The sequence below is a fragment of the Platalea leucorodia genome, assembly GCF_965183815.1.
Source record: "Platalea leucorodia genome assembly, chromosome: Z".
Lineage (NCBI taxonomy): Eukaryota > Metazoa > Chordata > Aves > Pelecaniformes > Threskiornithidae > Platalea > Platalea leucorodia.
Genome location: NC_138858.1, coordinates 20,460,606 through 20,486,203, shown reverse-complemented (window position 1 = coordinate 20,486,203; position 25,598 = coordinate 20,460,606). Strand labels below are relative to the sequence as shown.

At 42.8% G+C, this 25,598-nt stretch overlaps 1 protein-coding gene across 3 annotated transcripts in view; it reads left to right on the top strand.

The window, feature by feature from the left end:
- Nucleotides 1-15,732, top strand: part of IL6ST (interleukin 6 cytokine family signal transducer) — a 36,409-nt gene extending 20,677 nt beyond the window's left edge. For 2 of the 3 annotated variants that reach the window (XM_082336174.1, XM_082336175.1), the window contains 9 exons: nt 529-611; nt 1,812-2,031; nt 3,146-3,322; nt 4,029-4,130; nt 4,690-4,836; nt 5,778-5,918; nt 7,203-7,299; nt 8,682-8,763; nt 9,650-15,732. In XM_082336174.1, coding sequence (XP_082192300.1) covers nt 529-611; nt 1,812-2,031; nt 3,146-3,322; nt 4,029-4,130; nt 4,690-4,836; nt 5,778-5,918; nt 7,203-7,299; nt 8,682-8,763; nt 9,650-10,375 — 1,775 coding nt within the window. In that variant the 3' untranslated portion in view covers nt 10,376-15,732. The remainder of the gene's footprint in view (nt 1-528; nt 612-1,811; nt 2,032-3,145; nt 3,323-4,028; nt 4,131-4,689; nt 4,837-5,777; nt 5,919-7,202; nt 7,300-8,681; nt 8,764-9,649) is intronic. The other variant, XM_082336176.1, reaches the window with a different exon arrangement.
- The last annotated feature ends 9,866 nt before the right edge of the window (nt 15,733-25,598 follow it).

Sequence of the window (25,598 nt, the reverse complement as noted above, 5' to 3'; positions counted from 1 at the left end):
ATTGTACAAAAGTACTTTGGTTCTCTTACTCTTTTTAGCATAAAGGATATAGGAAACTTGGGGAATTCTGGCAGGAGAAATTTGTCGCTTGTTAACTCTTCTGCACTTTCCTTTTTCAGGTAACTTGATATTGAAGGTTAGGGAGAGTGTGGCAGCTATAGACCACAACAAGGTTTGCAGTATACAGACACGCAGGGCTGTACCTCTGGACACAGGCTGCACCATGTAGGTTTGGTCATCTTCAGCCCGTTGCTGTAGATGCTCAGCGTGATGACTCAGTTATTTTGATACTGTACACTTAGAGTAGAACTGGTGTTTTATTTATCCCTTCAGGAAATCTTTCCATGCAGGTGTTCCACTTAATATACCAAGCATTATTTTCTTTGAGGAACTAAGGAAATACTTTTTGTATATGCTTTCATTAAAAAAAAAAAAAAAAAAAAGTAAGCATCTAATGATAGTCAAAGGATGAATTCAAACACATTAAATAAAAGTATTTCTACTATTAAGCATTGTTTCTTTCATTAGAACCATCTAAAGGACCACCCATATGGAGGATCATTGATGCATCTCGCTCACCAGCTTCCTGGACTGTGCATCTGATGTGGAAGGTAAAGTAGCATGATAAACAGCAGGAATTGAGCATTCTTTTAAAAAAATGAGTTTTTAAGTGGCAAAATTTACCTCAACAAACTTGAGTAGATAGCTGGGATAGTACAGGTTTTATTGGTACAAGAAGTGACTTTAGTACTCTTATTTGTAATAATTAGTTATGCAAAATTAAAAGTACAGATGTAAAGGCCATCAGTTAACTGACACACATCTGTGATCCAGAGTATACAGAATCCACTTTCAGATTCCTGACTTGCTGTCCCTAACCAGTCAGTGGAATTGGAAACTTTCACTTGAACAAAGTAAACCTTTGTGTTATGCCTTCTTCTGTATCCTAAAACTTTTGTAATGCTATCTGGACAGGCATACTCCAGCTGCAAAATCCATTAAGTCTAGAGACATTCCAGAGGCCAAACAGAACTGCACATTTGCATGCAGTAGGCTGCTGTGTCTAGTTGGCTGATAAGTCCAAAGCTGAGAAAGTGAATGCTATTATGGTCAGTCCCCATCTCCTGCTTTCTTTTGGTCTGTGAACTTTGTCACATTTGATCTAGCTGTCTTTTTATTATCACTTTTTCCCTATTACTAGGTGGCTTATGTGAAGTTACATGTATATTGGTATGACGTCATTTTTTCTGATGTAATTCATATGCAACAGGCCACTTCTGACATTATTTAGCTTAGAATTGGAAAACTGATGCTACTTTACAGTTTCAACAATTTTCTCTTAAGTTACCGGAAAACTAATACTGTTACACAAAAACATAGTATTTTTCTGAGTTATTAGATAACACAGAAACAAGTATTTTTCCCTGTGTAATAAAAGAAAACTACTCGGACTGTTTTGCATTCAGGTTCAACACAACTTAAGATGTGAAATTCCTTTTATGTCATTGTGTTGTAAAGTCACATAAAATGTAGGGTTTATCAACGTATGTTCTGCAGTCTTTACAGAATAGCTTTTATTAAACTACTAAGTAGGATTATGAAGAAAGAAAAAGAGGATTTAAACCAGAAGTGGTTCTGGAAGTTACTGCTTTACAGAAATAAACACAGGTTATTTGCGCTTTCCTTATATATGGGGCTATTTGATTTACATAACTTGTCTTGCTCTCAGATTTTTAAATTGTGCATCAACGACAGTAAAGGTTGTCAACGTTTGTTCAGTATCAGTGTAATCAAAGATGTGTTTCTAACAGGCATTGGAGCCATTTGAAGCCAATGGAGTAATCTTGCAGTATGAAGTGACTGTCAGAGCTAAATCGTCTCTCTTCAGTCCACCAGAGAAATACAATATTAATACCACCAACCTTACATTAAAGCTGCCAAATGGAACTTACGAAGTGACTGTGATTGCCCGTAACAGAGTCGGGGCATCCCCTCCATCAGTTTTACTTATCCCAGCAAGTAATTCAAAAGGTTAGTGTCCTAGTAATGTCTCTTTCAAATGCATCTGCATGGCTTTTGTTGTAAGAAATCTTCAGTGTTGTAAAATGATACCTTTTACATGGATGCATAATTAAAGTATGCTTGAATCTACAGTCTTATGCCTTATAGTTATGCTACCGTTTGTACACTAGGGAATGTGTGTATTTATGTACTCATAGGTTCATTTGAAGCCACGTGTGCTATTTTGCTGTTCTTTTTGGTCCATAGAGCTACTGTGCACTATATTCTCCATTGTTTCTTTTCTTAGCATGGCAGGTGTTTTTGTTTTCCTTTTAAAAAAATCAAAGGGTTGGGGAAGCAAGCATCCTTTACTTCATGTATATACCATCTCACCAGTGTTCTTCCTTCTGCTTTCTTATCTCCCACCCTGCCCTTTTCTTCTCTTGTCACAGTCTCACTCTCCCATATTTTCACTATCTTGCCTGGTTGCTTTGTCATCTGCTTCCACTGTTTCCCCTCTGTTCGTGTTCCTTTTTATTATGTTCCTTTCACTGTGCAGTAGTAGTAACTACAGGCTGGTTTCTCCTTACTTCCAGCCTCCTCTTAGACAATCCAAACACTGGCAGGACAGGAAGCAAAAAATAAGTATACGGACCAGATGCTGCTTTTAGTGTAAACATGAAGGGAGCCACAGGTTCTAAAATTATTAGATGAACTAATTAACAGTATGTTTCAAACAAGGTAGCATTGCAGCCAGAAGTACTTGGTAAGGTGCATGAGTGTGAGGATTAGAATGGGAATTTAGAAGTGTCTCACGGTTTGATTTCTCTCTGAAATAGACCTTTTCTTTTGGAGGAAACATATCATCTCTTCACTGTGCAATAAGGCTGTGAGAACAAAGAAGCTGAATCTAATTTCCAGTTTTTAAATAGCCTAATACTGATTATTTTGGATCTCTCATACAAAGATTCAGATGTAAGCTTCCCAATTGCAGAAAATGGCTTTTACATTTACTTAGGTTCTGTCAAATTGTCACCATTACAATAACCCAAAAGTATCCACATTTGACAAAATAGCTATTATTATGAATATCTAGTCAAAGAACTGTCAATATTTATCACTCTTCTGTTTTCTTTCATCACAGCTCCTGTGAAGAATGTTAGAACACTACCTAAAGATGGCAAGTTGTGGGTAGGGTGGACTGCTCCTAACAGTTATGTTCTTAAATATGTGATTGAGTGGTGCCTGGTGTCCAACAGCTCAGACTGCATCATAGAATGGCAGAACGAACCAGGAAATGTTCAAGGAACATACTTAAAAGGTATTTAGTTCATAAGTCTACAAATACCTTGTAAATCACTCTAAAAACCAAATAAGTCTTCTCAAAGAGAGGAACATCCTCACACTGACTAGAATTTTACTGTAGGACAGGAATCTAGGATAATGCTGAGGGCTTCTCTTAGTTTATCACGAATGTGGAAGTGCCTGTATTTTGTCAAATACAAAACTATCTAATCTTGCATTTTGAAATTTGTATTACGTAACAGAAAGGGTTTTATCTGCGTTTTATTTTTAGTCGTCTTGTTCTTGGAAACCATTAAAATGGTGAACAGGCTGAGTTCCTTCAAAATCAAATTCTCTGATCCCTCTTTCGGTGCAAACACTGAAACTTGATTAGCTTTACAGTTCTTTTCAGATTGCAATCAGTAGCTCAAATCAATAATTTTGGGGTTCAGTGCTGCAGACAGATAAAGGCTTTTTATTTAAAATAAATGAGAAAAAAAACGACTACTATGAAGCCTGTTTATTAAGTTTAACATTTGAATGTGAACCATTATGGTGTTCCTTTAATTAATATTCTGGAGCAGTATATCAGTGAGCTCTAGAAAAAAATAGTTAGCTGCATTAGGTACAAGTGCATTTAATAAAACAGCCAAAACCCAGAACCTTGTATCTGAAGTAAATGAGAAGGATGGCGAGGAATTTGACTGTCTGTGAAACCATACATTTTAAATTCCTTTTACTAGGTGATATAAAGCCTTTCAAGTGTTACTTGATAACTGTGTACCCTCTATATGCTGATGGTCAAGGAAGTGGACAGTCTGTGAAGGCTTATCTTCAGCAGGATCGTAAGTACAAAATAGTCCTCTTGGAGTGCATAAACTGACTTTCTTGACTAAAAATAATGAGACCTTTTATTTAATGTGGAACATAATGAAAAATGGTCCTACCCTTGATGGTCATCTGACATAATTGATCTTGTCCCTTCTATTAGCATCCATTCTGCTTATTTACAGTCTTTAGGAGTTAAGCAGATGTCTGTGGCTGACTCTTTCTCTTTTTCCAACCTTTAGCAGATAACTTGGCATGAGTTTGTTATTTTATTGGTGTAGTAATATTTCTATGCTGATTTATTTTAAATTTCAAGTATGAAGCCAAGACTAATTAACTTCAGGTGAAGATTTCATGTGATCTGCTGATTTCTGTTTTTCATATGTTTTCCCTGGAGATTTCTCTTTTAAGACATCTTTGGAGTTCCTGTGTTGTCTGAAAATAATGCTTTGCAGATGAGTTAGTCCAGCTATTCCATTGAAGTTTTTATGCAGTAGCAATTCAGTGCTCGTTAATACACTGCTTCTGTGGATGTGAGAGTGCCCAACAGAAACTAATCTTCATCTCCCATTACAGGTCCTTCAAAAGGACCAACTGTTCAGACAAAAAAAGTAGGAAAAGCTGAAGCTGTTCTGACATGGAACCATCTCACAGTAGATGAACAAAATGGATTTATCAGAAGTTACACCATATTTTACAAAACTATCGATGGAAATGAAACAGGTAACAGAAAGCAGAGAAGTGCTTTGTGCCATTGAAGTATTCCATCTGTCTCCTTCCTAATACATGTTCCCGAAAAACAAGATACAGAATCAAGTGTGGCTGACAGTTTGTTCTGATGACATAAAGCTGATGTCTGAGGCATAGCTCTCCTCCATACTGACCAGAAAAGTCCCTAATAAAGAATTCAGAACATTCAGTCTGTGTATAACAGGGTACTGAGTTTAGTTTCTGAAAGCTGATTTGCAGATACTGTGCTCCCATCTTTCTAGGTAAATACAAGACGAGATGGTGGTATAGCAAGATGAAGCTGGAGTTGACTGCATTTAACTATGATAAAGCCTTAAAAAAGGGGGGGAGATTTTTTAATCCTCCTGGAGCTCTAGATCAATGTATTACTAATGTAAAACATCTTGTTTGAAGTACATTTTAGTTCTCAGTAGTGTATATGACCTGCAGGCATAAGACAGGGAGCTAGCACTATCAGTTGTTTTTCTTTTTTAGATTTCCTTAAATTGGAAGGGCCAATTACTTACGCCTACCCTACTTCTTGTTTTTTCTAGTTAACCATGTTTTTTCTAGTTAGTAACTAGCTATTTCTAGTTAGCCATGTATTCTGCTTATTAGAAACCTTTAAGCCTCAACTTTACTACTAGTTTAGTTTGTAGCTACATTCTAGGGGGAAAAAAAAAAACAGAGGAAATTAACACATAAAATGTCATCAAGAAAGAGACAAAATTCAAACACTTGAACAGAAACAAACGAATCTTAGCATTTCTTGTACAAGTTTGTAGTCTTTCTGTGTCTGTTGTATTTTCCATATAGCCATGCATTCTGCTAAAACTGTCTTGTACATCTGAAGACATGATGTCCTAAAGCTACTGTGTTTGTGGAGATCTAATAAATTGTACAGAAAACTAGTATAAATTTTTTCCTCTCTTTAGCCGTGACAGTGGATCCTTCCAAGACAGAGTATACCCTTTCTTCTCTAACCAGTGACACGCTGTATACTGTGCGGATGATGGCATACACAGATGAAGGAGGCAGGAGTGGTCCTGATTTTACATTTACTACACAAAAATTTGGTAAGGAAGAGTGGCACAACTAATAGAAGTAGGAAGTAATGTTGCAACAGTATAGCAAGGCTCTGTGCAAGACCCGATAGGAGGGGAAGGTGATTTTATTTAAAAGAAAAAGTTTCAGTTGCATACTCACAAGGTTCGTGGTATCCAGGTAGCCTATCTAGTACTCAATCACAAAGAGGTAGTTTAGTCAGGATTTCTTCTGACTGTACAGAGGACAAGCTATCTTCTGCAGGTCTCCTGGGTTGCTCTTTTATGTTGGCAAACATGCTGGTTTTGGATGTATTTTGTGTATACTTTAGGTTATAGTATTCTTTTGCCCCAACTTTGTGCAAGTCATCAGGATTTACTGTGTCCTTGTCTTCTCTTCCGGTGTCTGATGGCTCCTACCCTGGTCCTAAAGAGTCCAAAGTCTTTGTTTTAGTCTGAAGGTAGGTTGGCCTTTATTATCCCAATGAGTGTCCTGAGAAGCTGCAGAGGTGTGCTGGGATCTTCATCTGCTAATCTAGATGCCAGTCAGCACACGCCATTCTTGCAACCCTTCCTCAGGTTTGGCATTCTCATTCATATCGCTATTAAAGTTTGCTACAGTCCTCTACAAAGACTCGTTTTGAAGAGATAAATTTATTGTATGTTCAGCTTTAGAGTGCTTCCTGTTTGTAATGGTAAGAGTAACAACATTAACTGAACTTAGTTGTGGAAAGCAGTTGTTTAGATTTAGCAGGGTTTTGGTTTGGTTTGGGGTTTTTTTTCTGTATAGTGTTGCTCTTCCCTAAACCTGTAAGATTTACTTAAGAATGCATATAACATTGGAAGGAATACATAACAATAATGCAGCCTTAAGTGTTTGCAGGCAGAGGATATTTTTGTGTACAGAATAAACTGATGGATGACTAGTGACTTCGCTTACATTATTTGTTTGACCATGATGTTGTTGGCAGCCAGCAGGCCACTGAAATACCTGGACCACAGATGAATTCACATAGATGTTACTGTCGTATCTGCCCAAACTGTAAAATTACTTGCTCTATCGGTATTACAGCTTCTAAAGCAACCTGTATTTTTTTGTTGATGCACGGCATTAGAGTGTTGGGACAGAGCTTTTCATGTTTTCACCAACAGGCTCTTTTCATATGGTGAAAAGGTTCTGCTGAAGGTGAAGCTTAAGACTGAGCACTGCGGGTGTATTCAGTTTCAGATTCTTCCCGTCCCTTTGGGAATGTATGCTGCTGCTGAGTGCCTTAAATGCCAAAATGGGCTATAACTGCTTCTCTTCATTTTCTTCAGGGAAAGGAGAAATTGAAGCCATAGTTGTACCTGTGTGTCTAGCGTTCCTGTTGATTGTGCTCCTTGGAGTTCTGTTTTGCTTCAACAAACGTGACTTGTGAGTATAAATGAAGTCTTTCCCTTACGCTTCTGATATTTCTGGGCATAATAGAAAGATGGCAATAATTCAATACAAACAAGTAAATATTCTGCAGCTAGATCACAAAAAGAAGGTAAAACACACATCCATTGATTGGTGATAAACATTTTTGTGTTTTCCTTGAGAAATTAGGGCCTCTTCTGATGCTAGTTTCTTACTGTTAACGATTAGCACACAAACTAAATGTTCCATGACTCAATCCTGCAAGGAAGTTCCTGCTTTTCTTGCTAAGAGTTGGTCAGGATTAGGTTTGTTAGGGTTTGATCAGGATATCCTGCCTGTGTTGTTTTCTTAGTCATTGTACGAGAGTGGAATGGTGGTCCCTAGTTTGTGAAGCACAGAAGATCTGTTTGCTGGCTGTATTTGAGCTATTTAATTACAGTGTTTGCAAACATCAAGCTTTACATCCAAAAATATTAGGGAGACATCTTATTTATCTACCTTGCATAACCTCAGTGAAACTGTGCCTATTTACTGTCTGCTGGGAAACATCCTGCCTCCTCCTCCCTCAACCCCAGAGCTCTTGTCTGTGGCTTTAGCTGAGAGCTTATTGCTGAAGTGTTTTCCCTGGTAAGGAGTAGCACTTCTCCCACGTCCCCAGTCAACTATCTTTTCTTTCTAATTAAAGACAGCATTTTGTGCCCTTTTCCTTCTGACCTCCCTGCTGCTCCTAAAATCAGTTCTTAATGGATGTCGGTTGAAAAGCCCATCTTGCAGTGTTCTTCAGAGTTCTACAGTGGATCTGTTGTTGGAACCTGCTTATAAAGAGCAGGATAGATGCATCAGTTTCAAAATTAGTTTTGTTGGGGGTGATTTATCTACAGAAACTTCTATTGTTAAGTAACAGTTATTACGTTCTTGAACTTCAGAGTTCAGTTACAAAAGACCAAGCAAGTTTTTCTTCAAATATTTTCACTTTATTTTTAGCTGTGAAGTTGGCTTAGATTTTGACAGCTGTGATATTCATAGTTACCTTAAAGAAGCAACAGTGTATTTTTATACTGACATGCATCATAGACTTTACCTAAGTAATTGCTCTGTAGATTATAGAGTGCTACAAATTTGAAAATCCCTCACCTTACCAGTTGTTTGTTTGCCTTATGTTGGATGGCTACATCTAATATGTGGAGGAGTTATAAGTGCAGTGCTGTGTTTTGCTAAGTAGTACAGTTTCCTACAGAGATGTGAAGAAGTGCAGGAATCATTTCTGTCTGGAAATAAATACTCTTGCAAAATTGCTGTGTAAGGGAGTGGTGTCCTGGATTATGCAGTACTTACTATCAGCATAGGAATTTGGGGTGTGCATCTTATAATTTTATTCTGTTTTTAATGCTTTACAGAATTAAAAAGCATATCTGGCCTATTGTCCCTGATCCGTCCAAGAGTAACATTGCTCAGTGGTCTCCTCAAGTTCCAGCTAAGGTAATACTCATCTTTCTGCATCCTGAATCTTCCTAGTCCACAAGGTTTCAAATAAACTAACCAGTGAGAGTCTTCTGTCTTCTAGTACACACAGGTTTCAAGGAAAAAAAAAATGGATGTTAAGTTTCATGACATTGTGATATGATATGGTTAGAAGACTTTATTGCGTCAATAGATTCAGCATTAGAACTACATGGCGCTTAGCACAAGTTCACAGCATAAAGCAGGCTTTCACATTGTGAATTATATTCTGTTTACTAGTTGGAAGGGTTAAGTCCTCATTATTTTACTCATTCATGGGAAATCAGGATTAAGTAAACAGAATTCATGGTTCCCATTCTTAAAACCCTGAAGAAAAAAACTTGTTTGCACAGTTACATCATGAACGAGAGAGAAAGCTCTAAGAATTCCTCATGGATGAGGAGATGGCAGGAAAATTTATGCCCCACGTGGGGTGAATGACATAGCAAATGCTGTTCGATAAACTGTGGCTAACTTCTATGAAGAAGTGCTGTGGTGTTGAATACATTATTGGAAGTAATGTATGTATGGCCTCAATATAGAATGTACCTGTGCTGCACAGCAAATGGTTCTATGTTTACAGCTCTTATGAGTAATTAGAATTAGAGCAAAGCTTGCACACTATGGAGCTATTCTAAAGCACACATGGTTTTAGAATAGCTGCATAATTAAGACTTTGTATTGGGAACAAAGCTAGATCCTTCATTTTGTAACACATACTTTGCAGATACTGCCTAACTTAGTAACGAGAAAACTTATATGAAGAAACTCAAAACAACTACAGAATAAAAATTCAGATATTTAATGGGTTTTTTGATTTTTAGCATAACCTTCCTCTTAGGCAACATCAATCTCTTTCTTTCAGCATAACTTTAGTTCCAAAGATCAGATGTACCCAGAAGGCAGCTTTACAGATGTAAGCGTCGTAGAAATAGAAGCTGATGACAAGAAGTCTTTTTCAGAACAAGATCTAAAACCCTTTGACTTGCTTAAAAAGGAAAAAAGTACTTCAGAAGGGCACAGCAGTGGTATTGGAGGATCCTCATGCATGTCTTCTCCTAGGCAAAGTGTTTCTGACAGTGATGAAGGTGAAACTACACAAAACACTTCAAGCACTGTACAGTATTCAACTGTAGTACTTAATGGCTACAGAGACCAAACACCTGTACAAGTCTTTTCAAGGTCTGAGTCGACTCAGCCACTGCTAGATTCAGAAGAGAGATCAGAGGATCATGCTGGAGGATGTGACAGTACAACACAGAGGCAGCAGTATTTCAAACAAAATGGTGGTCAGGATGAAACCAACACAGACAGGCCATGCTTTGAAAGAGCAAAGCAAATTACTTCTGCTAATGAGGGGGATCTTGTTGGATTTGCACAACTGCAGATCTCAGGTCAGAGTTCACAGCTGTTGGGCCTTGGGCTGGAAAAAAATACCCAGGAAGCTGCTCTACCAGATGTTTTACAGACAAGTACTGAAGGACAAACTGTGCGACCCGAAGCAGTGGAAGGAAATCCACCATCAGTTGATGAAATGCCAAAAAGTTACCTCCCACAGACTGTGAGACAAGGGGGCTATGTGCCTCAGTGAGAGAAGAGACTGGCTCTGTTTAGGCCTTCGTTAGTGCCTGTTCACACTTTCTCCTGTGTTTCTGATAAATTAAGCTAGGTATTTTTATCTGAATGCAGATAGAAATACTGAAATTAAGTGAAGAGTAATTTGACAAAGTACAACAAGGACTGTGTTTTTGTGGAAAATTTGCAGTCCAGACCTACTGGAGACTTACTTTTATGCACTACATAAAATACAATGTCTGGATAGCTGAACAAGCCTTTGTGCTACTTGGTTTTTTTGTGTCTTGTCATATCAGATTTACACGATGGAAAATGGCAAGTTTCAATTAATCTCATCAGCCAATAGACCTCCTAGAAGAAACACTTCAACTCGTGACAGTGTACAAGCCTAAAAAGCCAGCTTTAGTTGCTTGGAGCATCTTTGTGTGAAAGTAAGACTGAAGCTTAGTATTCTAATGTGGAAGAATACGTGTCATATATCTTTTGGTAGCTTGATTGACTTTCTGAATTTTGACTTGGCCCGTGTCTCGGTTTCCAGCTTACCAGACATGCAAATCATGTTCAGCCCCATTTAAAAATTGTAAAAATTAAATAGAACTTGCTATGGTGTGCAAATAAGAAAACACCATGATTGCTTGACTCTGAATGCTACTATAGTAATTGATATTCTGCCTTGCGTGCACATGAACTATATAATAATTTGGCCTAAAAATGTGCCTTGCAACTTGACGCACAGCAATTCAGTGTCATGTTCAAAAGTTTAAAAATACAGATGAAAACACAGATTAACAGTTATTTAAAGGTTTTGTACCCAAATCACTGTCTGATTATACCATACCTGTCTGGTCATATAAATTGTCTTTGTTTAATAAGTGCACCTTTGCTGTATACAGCTTGAGAGGCAAGTAACAAGCTGTAAGTTTTTACCATTTTTCTGACTGCTCAGGAGAAAGGGGATATGACTGTCTTCCTGACTGACTACAATGATTAGTGTGCTGTAACCTCACTGCTAATGCTGTGGGACCTCCTTGAAACTGAAAGCAGCAAAAAACAAAGCACTGAAGTCATTGAAGCTCTCAGAAGAAAAAACAAAACCTATACCCTGAATTTGAACATTACTGGTAGTATGTATGTATCTATTAGCAATCATGAGCCACAAATAGCACTTAGGTGGTTGTTAAGATTCCTTACTTTTTTCTTATGTCTCACTTTTCCCCTGTTCATGCAGTTTGCATTTTATTGAAGAAGATACATTTCTTGGAGACTGTCTCTACCAGGGTTTAAAGAAAAAAGAAATTACATTAAAACAAACCCCTTCTGCAGTGATAATTAGAAATTTTATGGCACTCTTGTAGGTTTGGGTTTGTTTTTTTTTTTAACCTAACTTAGTCTAGTCAGCTTTCTAATCTGACACTAATAAAGCCTTAATTCAAAACACTAAATGCTGTGTTGTGAGAATAAAACAAGGGTTTTATTTCTCCTTCAGCAAAAGAACTATGTATTTGAGACCATATGAAACCTTTTGTGCTCTAACCTCTGGTGCTGCTGTTCTGCAAAGCACTTGCTAAAGGTCCTGGAAAGGCAGGTGTCAGTATCATTTCAACTTTCCTTGTCTGCCAGCTTGCATGGAAGGACAGGTATACATGTAAATGTTCACATGTGTCTTCTGGTTTTGTTACAAAGAAATTCAATGCTACAGTAAATTCATAAGATTACCTCTTGAAGTCTGGACTATTTAAAACAGATAAAGAATGCAGAATCTTTAATAACATTTCAGTATTCCACAGTTCCTTTCTCCCAACAGTATTTTTTGTATCTAGGCACTTTTTTAAACTAAAAGGCTATGTTGCAGCTTACTGTAACTATACCTTCCTTCAAACCAGTCCGCTTCCTTTTCTCCCCATTCCACCTCAGCACCTTCAGACTCCCTCCCAGAGGGCAAGGACATAATGAAAACTGTGCTGTTGCGAGACAGCAGTGACAGTCTCTTGTTTTTTCAGAGGTTGACGGAGCATTCCTTTGTCAGAACACATTCCTCTTGGAAAATAATAGCAGTTACTTTACTGGGGATGGGTCATCTACTCTATGCAAACTTCATAGTGACTGTAGAAACCACGAGTAAAAGGGAAAGTCTCTGTTGAGCAGTGTGCGTGCTTATTAGAACTGCCCTGCAGCCACATGCATTTAATCCACCTCCTGCTCATCTCTGAAATATTGTGGGCCACAACCTGGCTACTTAGTCTGAACATTGCTTCAGAGGCCTGGATGTTTTCAAAAGTATGCTGATGATTTCTTTCCTTTTTTTTTTGATTGTTTTTTTTTTTTGTGATCCTGTGCTACTAACATTTGATAGCGTATGTCATATTTGAGAGACAACTTCAGTTATTCCTGAAGTTGCTATTTGCCTTCCTGTTGTGTAAAGGGAAGGCACTTTGTTCTCAGTGGCTGTTAATCATGGACCATTTCCAACATTAACCAAACAGCGTCAAGAGATTCTCATTTTGAAAGGTCTGTGCTAACCAGAGTTCTGGCCTGTCACTTCTGGTATCTTTCTTTCTTTGTTGTTTATGGGCCAGTGGTAATAAACTCACAGAATTGTACAAGAGTGTATCCTAGAGAGAATTCTGTCTGTCTGGCAGAATTATATTCTATCTTTCAGGCTTGTGCATTTATCTAGGGCTAAAATACTAAAGACTAAGCAGGAGATACTGATGGGTGAACAGCTTGTAGAAGCCACAGTACATATAAATAACAGGTTTACAGCTTGTCCATAAACCTATGTGCCAAACATTATATCATGCAGCGTTCAGGGTTTAACTTTATTTTGTACTTTGGATCATAACAATCTAATTGTATCAAACAGTTGCATACAGGTTTTTAGAGTGTCTGTAGTGTAATTATAGCAATCCACTGAAGTTCTCTGAACATGGCCCTAACATAGTAATTAAAGAAAAGGCTTTCCTCCCCAATAACTATGGTGCACTTTACAAAATAAAAGCATTATGAAAATAAAATCACACTTCAGTATTGACACTGTCATGTTCATCTTGATTTCCTGGACTGGAATTTTTCAGGTAGGGGTGGGAGAATAGTTGTAAAGACCTTGTTACTTTGCTGGAAGGGAAGGGAGACTAGTAGAAATATAAAGTATTTTTCCTCTTAGGATGTTTGAAACATCTCTTAAGCTCAGGATGGCTAACTGCTCTCCTGTTTACAAGAAAAGTGAATATATTTATCTGTGTAGTTCTGTTGTGGAGGTTCCGTTAGAACAGGAGGTTGTTGGGCTTGTTTCTGGGGTGTGTTGGCTTGCTTTCAGCGCAGTTAGTCAGTGAACATCCTCTCCCACCGTAGTGAAAGTCTTGGGATTGTTTCATATGCCCTACTGTAGTAAACTAAACTGAACTGCCTGTTAAGCCTTACCCTGGCAGTGCAAAGCACAGCAGAGCAAAAATTTTTCTGAACTTTGTTCTGGAATGTTTGTGACAAGCATGTGCCTATCTGTGCTACAGCAGCCTAGCAAAATGCTAATAATCAGCACTGGGAAAAACTTTGGCCCTGGGAGGAGGAGGGTTTGCATGCGAGGGCTGAGTGGAGAAGCCCCATGGCCTGCGGTGGGGTTTGCAGCTTCAGCTTTGACTGTAAATCATGAGCACTGCCAGATGGTTAAAACTTACATTAGTGTGCCTGATATGTGGGAATCACCATGCTGATTTAACTTCAGCAATTGAACTTGTTTAATTAGTGCCAGGTCCTGAATATCCAAGACCCACATCAATATATGCTGCTATGGTACGGGCTTCGCAGTGGGATCTGAAACTCCAAAGACTCTTGAATTTTTAATAGTCAGCCCCGCTCCAGGACATACACATTTTAAATTGTAATTTATGTGCATTAAATGGAACTAAGTGTACTAGTCTATTTTCCCTGAGACAGTTGTTGTAATTGAGATTGACTGTTATTTGGATACATTCCTTTAACTATGTTAAAAAGTTCTCCTGACTGATGGATTGTAAAACTTCATTAATCCCCTGTAACCTCTTGTCTCTTTGCTATGATGGATACATATAGCCATTTTAAATTCCAGGAGCTGATTTTAATGTTACTTGGAAGCAGTTTATTACAAAAACGTTGAGTCTTTTGTCATGAAACAGCCATTTGGGAATTGCAGCCAACCCCACAGTCTTCAGCTTAGCTTCTGATCCAGAAAACTGCAGTAAAGTGGAGGTATAAGTGCAAAAGTCTGGAGAAGGGTAAAATTAAGTATCCTGCATTTGACTCACAAATTCCCTTTTCTCTTCCTTAGAAGTGAAAGGATCAGTTGGGGGAAAAAAAAAAAGCAGCTAAAACGCATGTGTGTGTTTCCTTTCACTCTTGTTTCCTTTGTAGTACTTGTGCAATCTGAGCCATTCCTAAAAATGAAATCAGTGCTGACTTAATGCACAAGGATGCATTTTTAAGGCCACAAGATTTGATATAAACAACTTTAAAATCAATGACTACGGGCCAGATCTCAGCAATTGTCCACTCCCCCCGCCTCTTAATTTTAGTGCAGAGAGAGGGTGGGCAGTAGGTACCTCCCAGAATGCAGCCTTAGCCAGTACTTGTGTTTATTTGCAAAGACAACTTTGATGGGGATATATGCAATAAAGTCATTGATACTCTGCAGAAGCACACTTCTGTAACAATAGATGAAAAACACGTATGGCACAACTGTCGACAGACGGCTGGAAAGCTCCATGTCCTCCTGCTCAGACTGAAGCATCTTCTGCGCCCTGCACCGGCTGCTCTCCTCCGACGATGGCAGGCGCGGTAGATGAGCATTCTCTGCAGCGTTGAAACTGGTAACACCTCTACCGCTTTTCTTCATACCGAAGCACATTCGTTAATGGATCCAATCAACTCGCCGTGTTTTTGTAATACACCAGTCTTGTTTACAGTGTCGCATATAGCCTGACACTTTGATACAGCGATGGACTATCTAGTAACCACGTGCTTTTATTTGGGGTTAAGAAGTCTGTGGTCAAGGTTACTGGTCACCGAATGTTGCTGTGCCGATATATGCATCTAGGTAAGCGGAGGCGTGAGACAGAGGGACAGACATACTAACAAGGAAAGTGCCTTGATGCTGGATTGGATGGCTAGTGAATGTAAACATTAAGTGAAATATTACTATATACTTAACCTAAGTATGGCTGATTAAGCTACTGGTAATTTGAATGCCAGCTTTAAAGGGCTTGCATACTCCAGCCAGATGTTAAACTTGTATATTGCTGCATAAGCTGTCTATATGAAAATGTGTTTTAATACCAGTACACTATCTTCATTCTTTTGCAAGCTGCATGTTTATTGTCATATAAACTCTGCTTTCTACAATTTACCTTATGGTCAGTTTTGAATGTCTTCCTCTTTGTTACCCAACTGAGCCTGAATGTTGCATTCATCTAGTACATAATACATGAAAAGAAAACAAACCAAATTCCATACTTACCTTGTGTGCTGGGGTCAGTGTTTTTTAAGGCTGACTTAAGTGATTACCACAGAAGGAGAAGAGTCTGGGCACTGCCTCATAGGCAAGAGACGGAGAGACATTCCCAGAGACATGACCATAGTATACCAGGATGAAAGGCTGCCTAGTTGGGTGTCCTGGGCAAGTTCAGCAGCAGGTGAATGCTCTTTAGTCCTGCCTTTGTAATTGCTCCCGTAAACGGGTGTCGGCTGCGACTGGCTGACCTTGGTGGTGAGGCAGGTATGGGCGCGCATGTTACGGGCTCTGGCTGGGGAAGGGGTGGCTGCGTCTGCCTGCAGCGCTGTGCTCTGAAGATGTAGGGCTGTTGCTCCAGGCAGGCTTGCTTAGGTCTGTTGAAAATGGGAAGAAGAGTGTCCAAAAATCCAGTGCTAAGGAAAACGATGGGAGTGAGGAGCAGGGTATACTGCTGCGTTTCCAAGAAAGGAGTCACAGACCTGGCTACATCTGGCATTGCCCTTGGACTTACCTGGGTTTGGCTCCTTCATTTCTCATGGGTGGAGGACCCTCACAGGCCTTTAGTGAACTTACATCTCAGTAGTGAAAAAGCACAGCTGGATCTTCAAAGGACAGTCGCATCCGCAAAAGGCTTCAAGGGTGTCACCTGAGGACAGGCAGCTTCCCCGTCCTGGCTGAAGTTCTGATTTGTGTAGGCAGACTCAGACCCACGTAAAACGGAGGGGGGCAGGCAGGTGGGGATGAGGGTGTCACCTCCAGCACCAAAAATCGTTTCTGTTGCTGCCACAGAAGAGCCATCCCAGGCACATCATCCCAGCTAACACTTCAGTGTTAAATTAGGTGCAAACATAACACTAGACTCCTTCTCCAAAATGTTAGTTCACTGCACAGCAATTCACTTACCACTGTTTCACATAAGGCCCCTGAAGTTTCTACAGGAGCATGTGTTTTTGCATCTCCTCCTCGCCTGAGCTGGCAGCTGCTGAGCATCAGCGCAGTTGTGCTTCGCAACCAGGGCGAAGCGCGTGCAGAGGAGGAGGCAGCAGCTCTGGCTGCTGGCGCAGCAAGGTCGCTTCCTGAAGCTGGTAGCGTAAACAAAGGAAGCCAGGCTGGGCAGCGAGTGGCGGGAATGCCCTGCTTTCCGCAGGAAACGCGTCCGGGCGCAGGGTGCGCGTCAGCGCCCGAAGCCACCGGGTTCCTGGGAACAGCTCTCCATCCCCGTGGCCGGGGGCCAGCAGAGCCCGCAGAGGAGCTGGGGGTGCGCCCAGCCGCCTGCCAGCCCGGGGGCAGCCCGGGTTTGTCCAGCCAGGACGGGCGCGGGGCAGCCACACAGCACAAGAGAGGGATGCACAGGGGCCCTGCCAGCCCTGCGCACCGCGGGGTGATGTGTTTAGAGGGCTGCTGGGAGATTATGGCTTCGTTTTGACCACAGATATCCACAGTAACGTTGAACCTCTGCAAAACCATCTTATGTGTGTTTTCTAGGCATTTGTGCTGTTCATGGTAGAGCGATCCAGTGCCTTCCTGTCTTCCCAGCAGTCTCCAACTACCATGAAATAACTAGCAGAGCCAAAATATCCCTCCCACCCCCTACAAACAGCTAGGAAATTCCTGGCTCAGCCAGGGAGGCTCTGAGCCTGAGTGACCCAGCCGGGAAGTGCAGCATGAAATTCAGAGCGAGTAATCTGACTCCAGGCTCACAGGCAAAATGGAAACATAACGTGCACGAGGCATCACACTGGCTTTCCCATTACGATAACACATAAGTCACGCTGCGGGCTCGGGCACTGAGCTGGGTCAGGGCCCAGCGACAGGTTGCAGTGCAGGGACAGCTCTGCAGGAGCCATGCACCCGTATCCACCAGCGCTCAGCCGGTCCTCTGCAACTGCTGGCACAGCCCGTTATCCTGAGCAAACAGTGTCACGCAGCAGGTTCTGGGCACCAAAATCCCAAATAAAGCTCCTTAGAAAATGCTCCTCAGGGCTGCATGTGCCTAGGGTGCTGATTACCTCCAGGATGCAATTGAGCTGCAGACACATGCCAGCAAAGCTAACTGGGACCAGTGAGGGAGCACCCTGGTGCTGGGGCTATGGGACACAGCCTGGGCATCATCTGGGAACCCAGAGCGCTACAGATTGGCTGCTCTCAGCAGCACAGCGTGGCCCCACTCCTGCCCTTCCAGGTGTATTTCTGGGGGGTCCTGGGCAGCCTAGCCTAACCCCAGCACCCCAGGGCCTATCCAGCCCACCAGGGCCATGCCAGGAGATGGCAGCAACATGTCGCCTTCAACAGCCGGACAGGCTGACTGCTCCAGCCTCAGCTCCTACCCACGGTCAAATTACTCATGTATTTTTTTAATATTTCTTTCCTGGTGGTTTAGCAAGTTCCCTTGGCTTCTCTCCTGCCTCTCCCTTTGTCAGCAAAAGCTCTGACCCTTGTTTCATGCCTCCATCACCCATGATCCTGAGCAGGACACTAAATCCAGACCCATGGGCAGGCTCAGCGCCTGCGTGGTGCCAGGCAGGTCAGCGTCCCAGTGCCCTCTGGCACACGTCCCGGTCAGTCGGGGCCGCATAATAGCCGGTCCACACGAAACAGGTCCAGAGTACTGGCCCCTTGTCCCTGTGGGTTAGCTAACACACTGGGATTTGCTAATAGGAAGCCTGTTCTCATGCATTGCTACAGCGTGAATCACCACACTGCACCATCCAGATAAGTAACCACCACTGACCCTCATTTCTTACCAATATACGTTCCCATGCACTTTGGGAACAAACATGGGGCTCTTGAAGGCCATTTCTGTACCAGTCCTGTGGCAGCAACTGTTCCTGCTTGAACGGATGCAGCTTTTTCCCGTTTTGAGGAGATTCAGCACAGGAGAAAGAACACATGCAACTGCGTGTGCGCCAAAGAGCCACGGTTGCCCACCCCACCATGCACACAGCCTCTCCTCACCACCACCACAGGACTTGGTTATGGATAAGGAGAGGGGGTTATTTTGCTACTAAGACAGATTTTCCTAGATGGGGTACTGTAATAACCTTTAAAACATATTCCGACTGCCATTTATGGTGGATTACATGAAGCTTACCCTGTGTTGAGTCAGAGACACCTGAAGAGGCTCCCTCCTTCCCTCCTCATCTTCCTCTCCCAGACAGTTGGCTGCACAAGCATTTGCTGACAGCCCCAGGACAAAAGCAGATGCCTCCAGAGCCTGCTCAGGGCACAGCTCTTTCAGCAAGTCCCTCTTAAGCTCCATTTGTGGCATGCATTTTTACTCACCCATTTGCTGGATGTCTTCCTTCTTTTAGTGAAACAAGTGACAACACTCCTGTCTGTCTGTGTCAGAGAACCTTTTTGTTTTATTTAATTTATTAATATAAATTAATGCCATTTAGATAGATAGTGCATAGATACACATCTGTACATGAAAGCAAATCGAATCATTACATAAGTATGAAAAATAAAGGAACTCTATCAGCCTTTAAAATTAGCCTGAATGCAGTGCAGGAAAAAGGCCAGACTCTATGAGGGTGCACCATGTGGAGGAATTTAAATAAAAATGTCAACATAGAAACACCAAAAATAAAGAAACACTGCTAGGGCACAAACTCCTTTTAAGGCAGCAAAACTGAGACTCATCCACAAAAGCTGGAGTAAATAGAGATACCTCGCACGACATGTGTTTCTGTCCAGAGAGAAACTCAAGTTAGCTGGCCCTATGATTAAAGAAAATCAGTCCTTACAAGAGTAAACCTCAGTGGTGGGAGCGGAACAACCACAAACTGGAGACAATGCATCCAAGAATTTATCTGAGGACATGGCAACAAAAACCACTCACCACAAAGCAAGCAGGGGCACATGAGGGCTTTTCCCCACTCCTATCCCATTTTCCCATTTTCGGCTGGGATAGGGTTGATTTTTTTTTTCCTAGTAGCTGGCATAGCGCTGTGTTTTGGATTTAGCATGAGAATAATGTTGATAACACACTGATGTTTTGGTTGTTGCTGAGTAGAGTTTACACCAGTCAAGGACTTCTCAGCTTCCCATGCTCCACCCAGTGCACAAGAAGCTGGGAGGGGGCACAGCTGGGACAGCTGGCCCAGGCTGGCCAAAGGGCTGCTCCATACCGTATGGCGTCATGCCCAGTATATAAACTGGGGGGAACTGGCCAGGGGGCAGTGATCGCTGCTCAGGGATGGGCTGGGCATTGGTTGGCAGGTGGTGAGCAATTGCATTGTGCATCAGTTGCTTTGTATATTTTTTTATTATTATTATTATTATTATTATTATTATTATTATTATTATTATTATTATTATTATTATTATTATTATTATTATTTTCCCTTCCTTTCTGACCTATTAACCTTCAGCTGGGGCTGCACGGCTAGAAGGCGCGTCCCCTGGGTGGTGGATAGGGGATCCCTCTCTGGAGGGTGCACCGGATAAAATTGAAGAAGGTGCCGCGAACCAACGCAGCCTAAGGGAAGGCCACCCTGACAGAAAAACCACTGGCCCTCCAAGGCATGGGGGTTGGGCAGGAGGCCAACTACCTCCTCCCGGAAAAAAAAAAAAAAAAAAAAAAAAAAGTTGCAGAAATGACGAGCATCAACTTTCAAAAAAAAAAACAGGGATGGAGAAAATCAGTAACGAAGTGAGGAGGAGGAGATGGAACTTGACCGGTCATGTCCTGAGGAAAAAACCGACAGAAGACTGCGCTGTGGCCCTTGGGTGGACTCCAGAGGGAAGAAGAAAGCAGGGTCGCCCAAAAACGACCTGGCGTCGAATGGTGGAGGTTGAGAGGAATGGTGCAGGCTGGAACTCTTGGGAAGCGGCACGGCACGCAGCCGCAGACCGATCGAAGTGGAAGAACGATGTTCGTGCCTTGTGTGCCTCCTGGCACTGAGAGAATTCAGATTCAGATTCTGACCTATTAAACTGTCTTTATTTCAACCCTTGAATTTTACTTTTTTTTTCCCCGTTTCTTTCCCCCATACCACTGTGGGGAGGAGTGAGCAAGTGGCTGTGTGGCGCTCAGTTGCCAACCGGGGTTAAACTATGACAGTCCTTTTTGGCGCCCAATGTGGGGCTCGAAGGGTTGAGATGATGACAGATCTGACCAAAGCGTGTTAAAACAAATTTATGATAAGCGTTCATTATATTTGTTTAACAGTCTCTGGTCACAATTTTGATTCATTTGCTCTCAAGAGTTGTGCTTGCTCAGAGTTGTGTTATGTGTCATCTTGCCATATGCACTACCTGTGGTGCTGTTCATCACCTCTGGGGGCTGGATTAAAGTTACCACTTTGCTGTACTGTGTAACAACACTGGCTTACGGTATGATAAAATTATTGGTCATGAGATTGTACTCAGTGCTACCGTCAACGCCGTGCTTTGGGAACTATCTCTCAGAAACTATTAATAATTACACTTTTTACCTGTTCTCCTTGGAGAACCAATCTATGGGGGAGAAAGGGGGCGACACTTTTCCCAGCTCCTTCACCTTCCCTTTCTCCTTCAGGCTAGTTACAATAGCTCTTGAGAATATTGAATATCCTTGGGATGTTCAAACCAGCATGTTCGCTGTGTCTCCTGAATGTGGTTCAGGTCTTGTTTAGGATTAAACAACCATTTAAGAATACCATTGCTACAGGCACTGTGGCTGCTCAAACCCCGCAACAGGCACTGCAGCTGAACCAGAGATCCAGCCTGTGCAGGTATCAGTTGCCCCTACACCCAAGTAGAAATACACAAGAACATCAGCTCGTTTAGTAAGGGATGAAGATGAACCAGAGCCATCAAGAGAACAGGAGGAGGAAGAGGCAGAACCCACAAATGAGATGGTAACCACCCGATCCCTCTCCCTGAGTGAGATGCAAGATACGCGAAAAGGTTTCAGTCGTTGTCCAGGTGAGCACGTCACCTGGCTGCTCAGATGCTGGGATAACAGGGCCAGTAGCCTGGAATTAGAGGCTAGGGAAGCCAAGCAGCTGGGATCCCTTTCCAGGGAAGGGGGGCATTGACAAAGCAATTGGAAAAAGGGCAAAAGCCCTCAGCCTCTGAAGGTGACTCCTGTCAGGCATGATGGAAAGGTATTGCTTCAAGGAAGATGTTATATGTCACCCAGGCAAGTGGACCACCATGGAGAGAGGTATCCAGTACCTGAGGGAATTAGCTGTGCTAGAGGTGATTTACAATGATCTGGACAATGAGACGTTACCCAAAGATCCAGACGAAGTCCAGTGCACACGATTCATGTGGCAGAAGTTAGTATGGAGTACACCATCATCGTGTGCCAACTCATTGGCAGTAATGACCTGGAAAGACAGAGAGGGACAAATGGTAGATGAATTGGCTGGCCAGCTCCGGCAGTATGAAGAAAGTGTCCCTTTCTCCCTACAGGCCTGCATCTCAGCTGTGGAAAAACTGCTGGACATGCTAGCAGAGAAAATGTCCCAGGAGTTCCAGTGATTCGAAGAGGATATGTCCTGCTCCCCACCTGTACGGATCAGTATCTCAGCTATTAGAAGTAAGCATCCCTCTGCTCAAGAGAGAGGGTACAGTGGGTATAGACCACAGAACACCCTACAAGAAGTAACGAATGCTATGACCAGGACTAGAGGAGTCCTGCCTCCAGTCAGGTGGAGGAAAGGGACAACTGGGTTCACTGGACTGTGTGGATTCAATGGCCTGGCACATCAGACCCACAGGAGCATAAGGCTCTAGTGGACACCGGTGCAGAGTGTACCCGAATGCCATCAAGCTATGAAGGGACAGAACCCATCTGTATTTCTGGAGTGACAGGGGGATCCCAGGAGCTGACTGTATTGGAGGCTGAAGTGAGCCTAACAGGAATGAGTGGCAGAAGCACCCCATAGTGACTGGCCCAGAGGCTCTGTGCATCCTTGGGGTAGACTGCTTCAGGAGAGGGAATTTCAAGGACCCAAAACGGTACCAGTGAGGTTTTGGTATAGCTGCCTTGGAGACGGAGGAAATTACAGATGTCTACCCTGCCCAGTCTCTCGAAGGACCCTTCTGTTGCTGGGGCTGCTGAGGGCTGAAGAGCAACGGGTGTCAATCGCTACCATAACGGTGCACTGGCGGCAATATCGCAACAACAGAGAGTCCCTGGCTGAGGACTTGATTGGAGAGCCAAGGAGTGATCAGCAAGACTCGCTCACCTTTTAACAGTCCCGTATGGCCAGTGCAAAAGTCTAATGGAGAGTGGAGACTAACAACAGACTATCGTAGCCTGAAAAAAGTCACGCTGCCGCTGAGTGCTGCCATGCCAGACATGCTAGAACTTCGATATTAACTGGATTCAAAGGCAGCCAAGTGGTATGCCACAATGGCATCCCAGCTTGTATCAGGAATAGTGTGGCCAGCAGGACCAGGGAGGTGATAGTGCCCCTGTACTTGGCACTGGTGAGGCCAAACCTCGAGTACTGTGTTCAGTTTTGGGCCCCTCACTACAAGAAGGACACTGAGGTGCTGGAGGGTGTCCAGAGAAGGGCAGTGAAGCTGGTGAAGGGTCTAGAGCACAAGTCTTATGAGGAGCGGCTGAGGGAGCTGGGGTTGTTTAGCCTGGAGAAGAGGATGCTAAGGGGTGACCTTATTGCTCTCTACAACTACCTGAAAGGAGGTTGTAGCGAGGTGGGGGTCAGCCTCTTCTCCCAAGTAACGAGTGATAGGATGAGAGGAAACAGCCTCAAGCTGTGCCAGGGGAGGTTTAGATTGGATATTAGGAAAAACTTCTTCATGGAGACAGTGGTTAGGGATTGGAACAGACTGCCCAGGGAAGCGGTGCAATCACAGTCCCTGGAAGTATTCAAAAAGTGTGTGGATGTGGTGCTTAGGGACATGGTGTAGAGGTGGACCAGGCAGTTAGGTTAACAGGTTGGACTCGATGATCTCAGAGGTCCTTTCCAACCTTAACAATTCTATGATTCTATAATTGATATCACTAATGCGATATCAGTCCCTTTGGCAGCAGAGTGCAGGCCACAGTTTGCTTTCATTTGGAGGGGCATCCAGTACACCTGGAACTGACTGCCCCAAGGGTGGAAACACAGCCCCACCATTTGCCATGGACTGATGCAGACGGCATTGAACAGGGTGAAGCTCTGGAACACCTGCAATACATTGGTGACATCATCGTGTGGGGCAACACAGCAGAAGAGGTTTTTGAGAAAGGGAAGAAAATAGTTCAAATCCTTCTGAAAGCAGGTTTTGCCACAAAACAAAGTAAGGTCAAAGGACCTGCACAGAAGATCCAGTTTTTACAAATAAAATGGCAAGATGGGCGTCATCATACCCCAATGGATGCGATCAACAAAATAACAGCTATATGTCCCCACCAACTAACAAAATGGAAACACAAGCTTTCTTAGGCATTGTGGGTTTTTGGAGAATGCATATTCCAAATTACAGCCTGATTGTAAGCCCTTTTTATCAAGTGACCCAGAAGAACAATTTCAAATTGGGCCCTGAGCAACAACAAGCCTTTGAACAAATTAAACAGGAGATAATTCATGCAGTAGCCCTTGGGCCAGTCCGGGCAGGACAAGGTGTAAAAAATGTGCTCTACGCCGCAGCTGGGGAGAAAGGCCCTACCTGGAGCCTCTGGCAGAAAGCACCAGGGGAGACTCAAGGTTGACCCTTAGGGGTCTGGAGTTGGGGATACAGAGGATCCAAGGCCCACTGTACTCCAACTGAAAAAGAGATAGTGGCAGCATATGAAGGGGTTCCAGCTGCTTCGGAAGCGGTTGGTACTGAAGCACAGCTCCTCCTGGCACCCCGACTGCCGGTGCTGGGCTGGATATTCAAAGGGAGGGTCCCCTCTATACATCATGTAACTGATACTATGTGGAGTAAGTGGGTCGCAGTGATCACACAGCGGGCTTGAATAGGAAACCCCAGTTGCCCAGGAATCTTGGAAGTGATCATGGACTGGCCAGAATGCAAAGATTTCAGAATATCACCAGAGGAGGGGGTTGCACGTGCTGAAGAGGCCCCACGGCATAGTAAATTGTCAGAAAATGAAAGGCAATATGCTGTGTTCACTGATGGGTCTTGTTGTCTTGTGGGAAAGCACTGGAGGTGGAAGGCTGCTGTATGGAGTCCTGTACGACAAGTCGCAAAAACTGCTGAAGGCGGTGAATCGAGTCAGTTTGCAGAGGTGAAAGCCATCCAGCTGGCTTTGGATATTGCTGACTGAGAAAAGTGGCCAGTACTTTATCTCTATGCTGACTCATGGATGGTGGCAAATGCCCTGTGGGGGCAGTTGCAGCAATGGAAGCAGAGCAACTGGCAGCGCAGAGGTAAACCCATCTGGGCTGCCGCATTGCGGCAAGATATTACTGCTTGGATAGAGAAACTGGTTGTAAAAGTACATCATGTAGATACCCACGTACCAGAGTCAGGCCACTGAAGAACATCAGAACAACCAGCAGGTGGATCAGACTACTAAGATTCAAGTAGCTCAGGTGGATCTGGACTGGCAACATAAGGGTGAATTATTTCTAGCTCAGTGGGCCCGTGACACCTCAGGCCATCAAGGAAGAGATGCAACATATAGATGGGCTCATGATCAAGGGGTGGACTTGACCATAGATACTACTGCACAGGTTATCCATGGGTGAGATACATGTGCTGCAGCCAAGCAACCCAAGCGGTTCAAGCCTCTCTGGTATGTAGAACGATGGCTGAAACATAAATATGGAGAGGCCTGACAGATTGATTATATCACACTCCCACA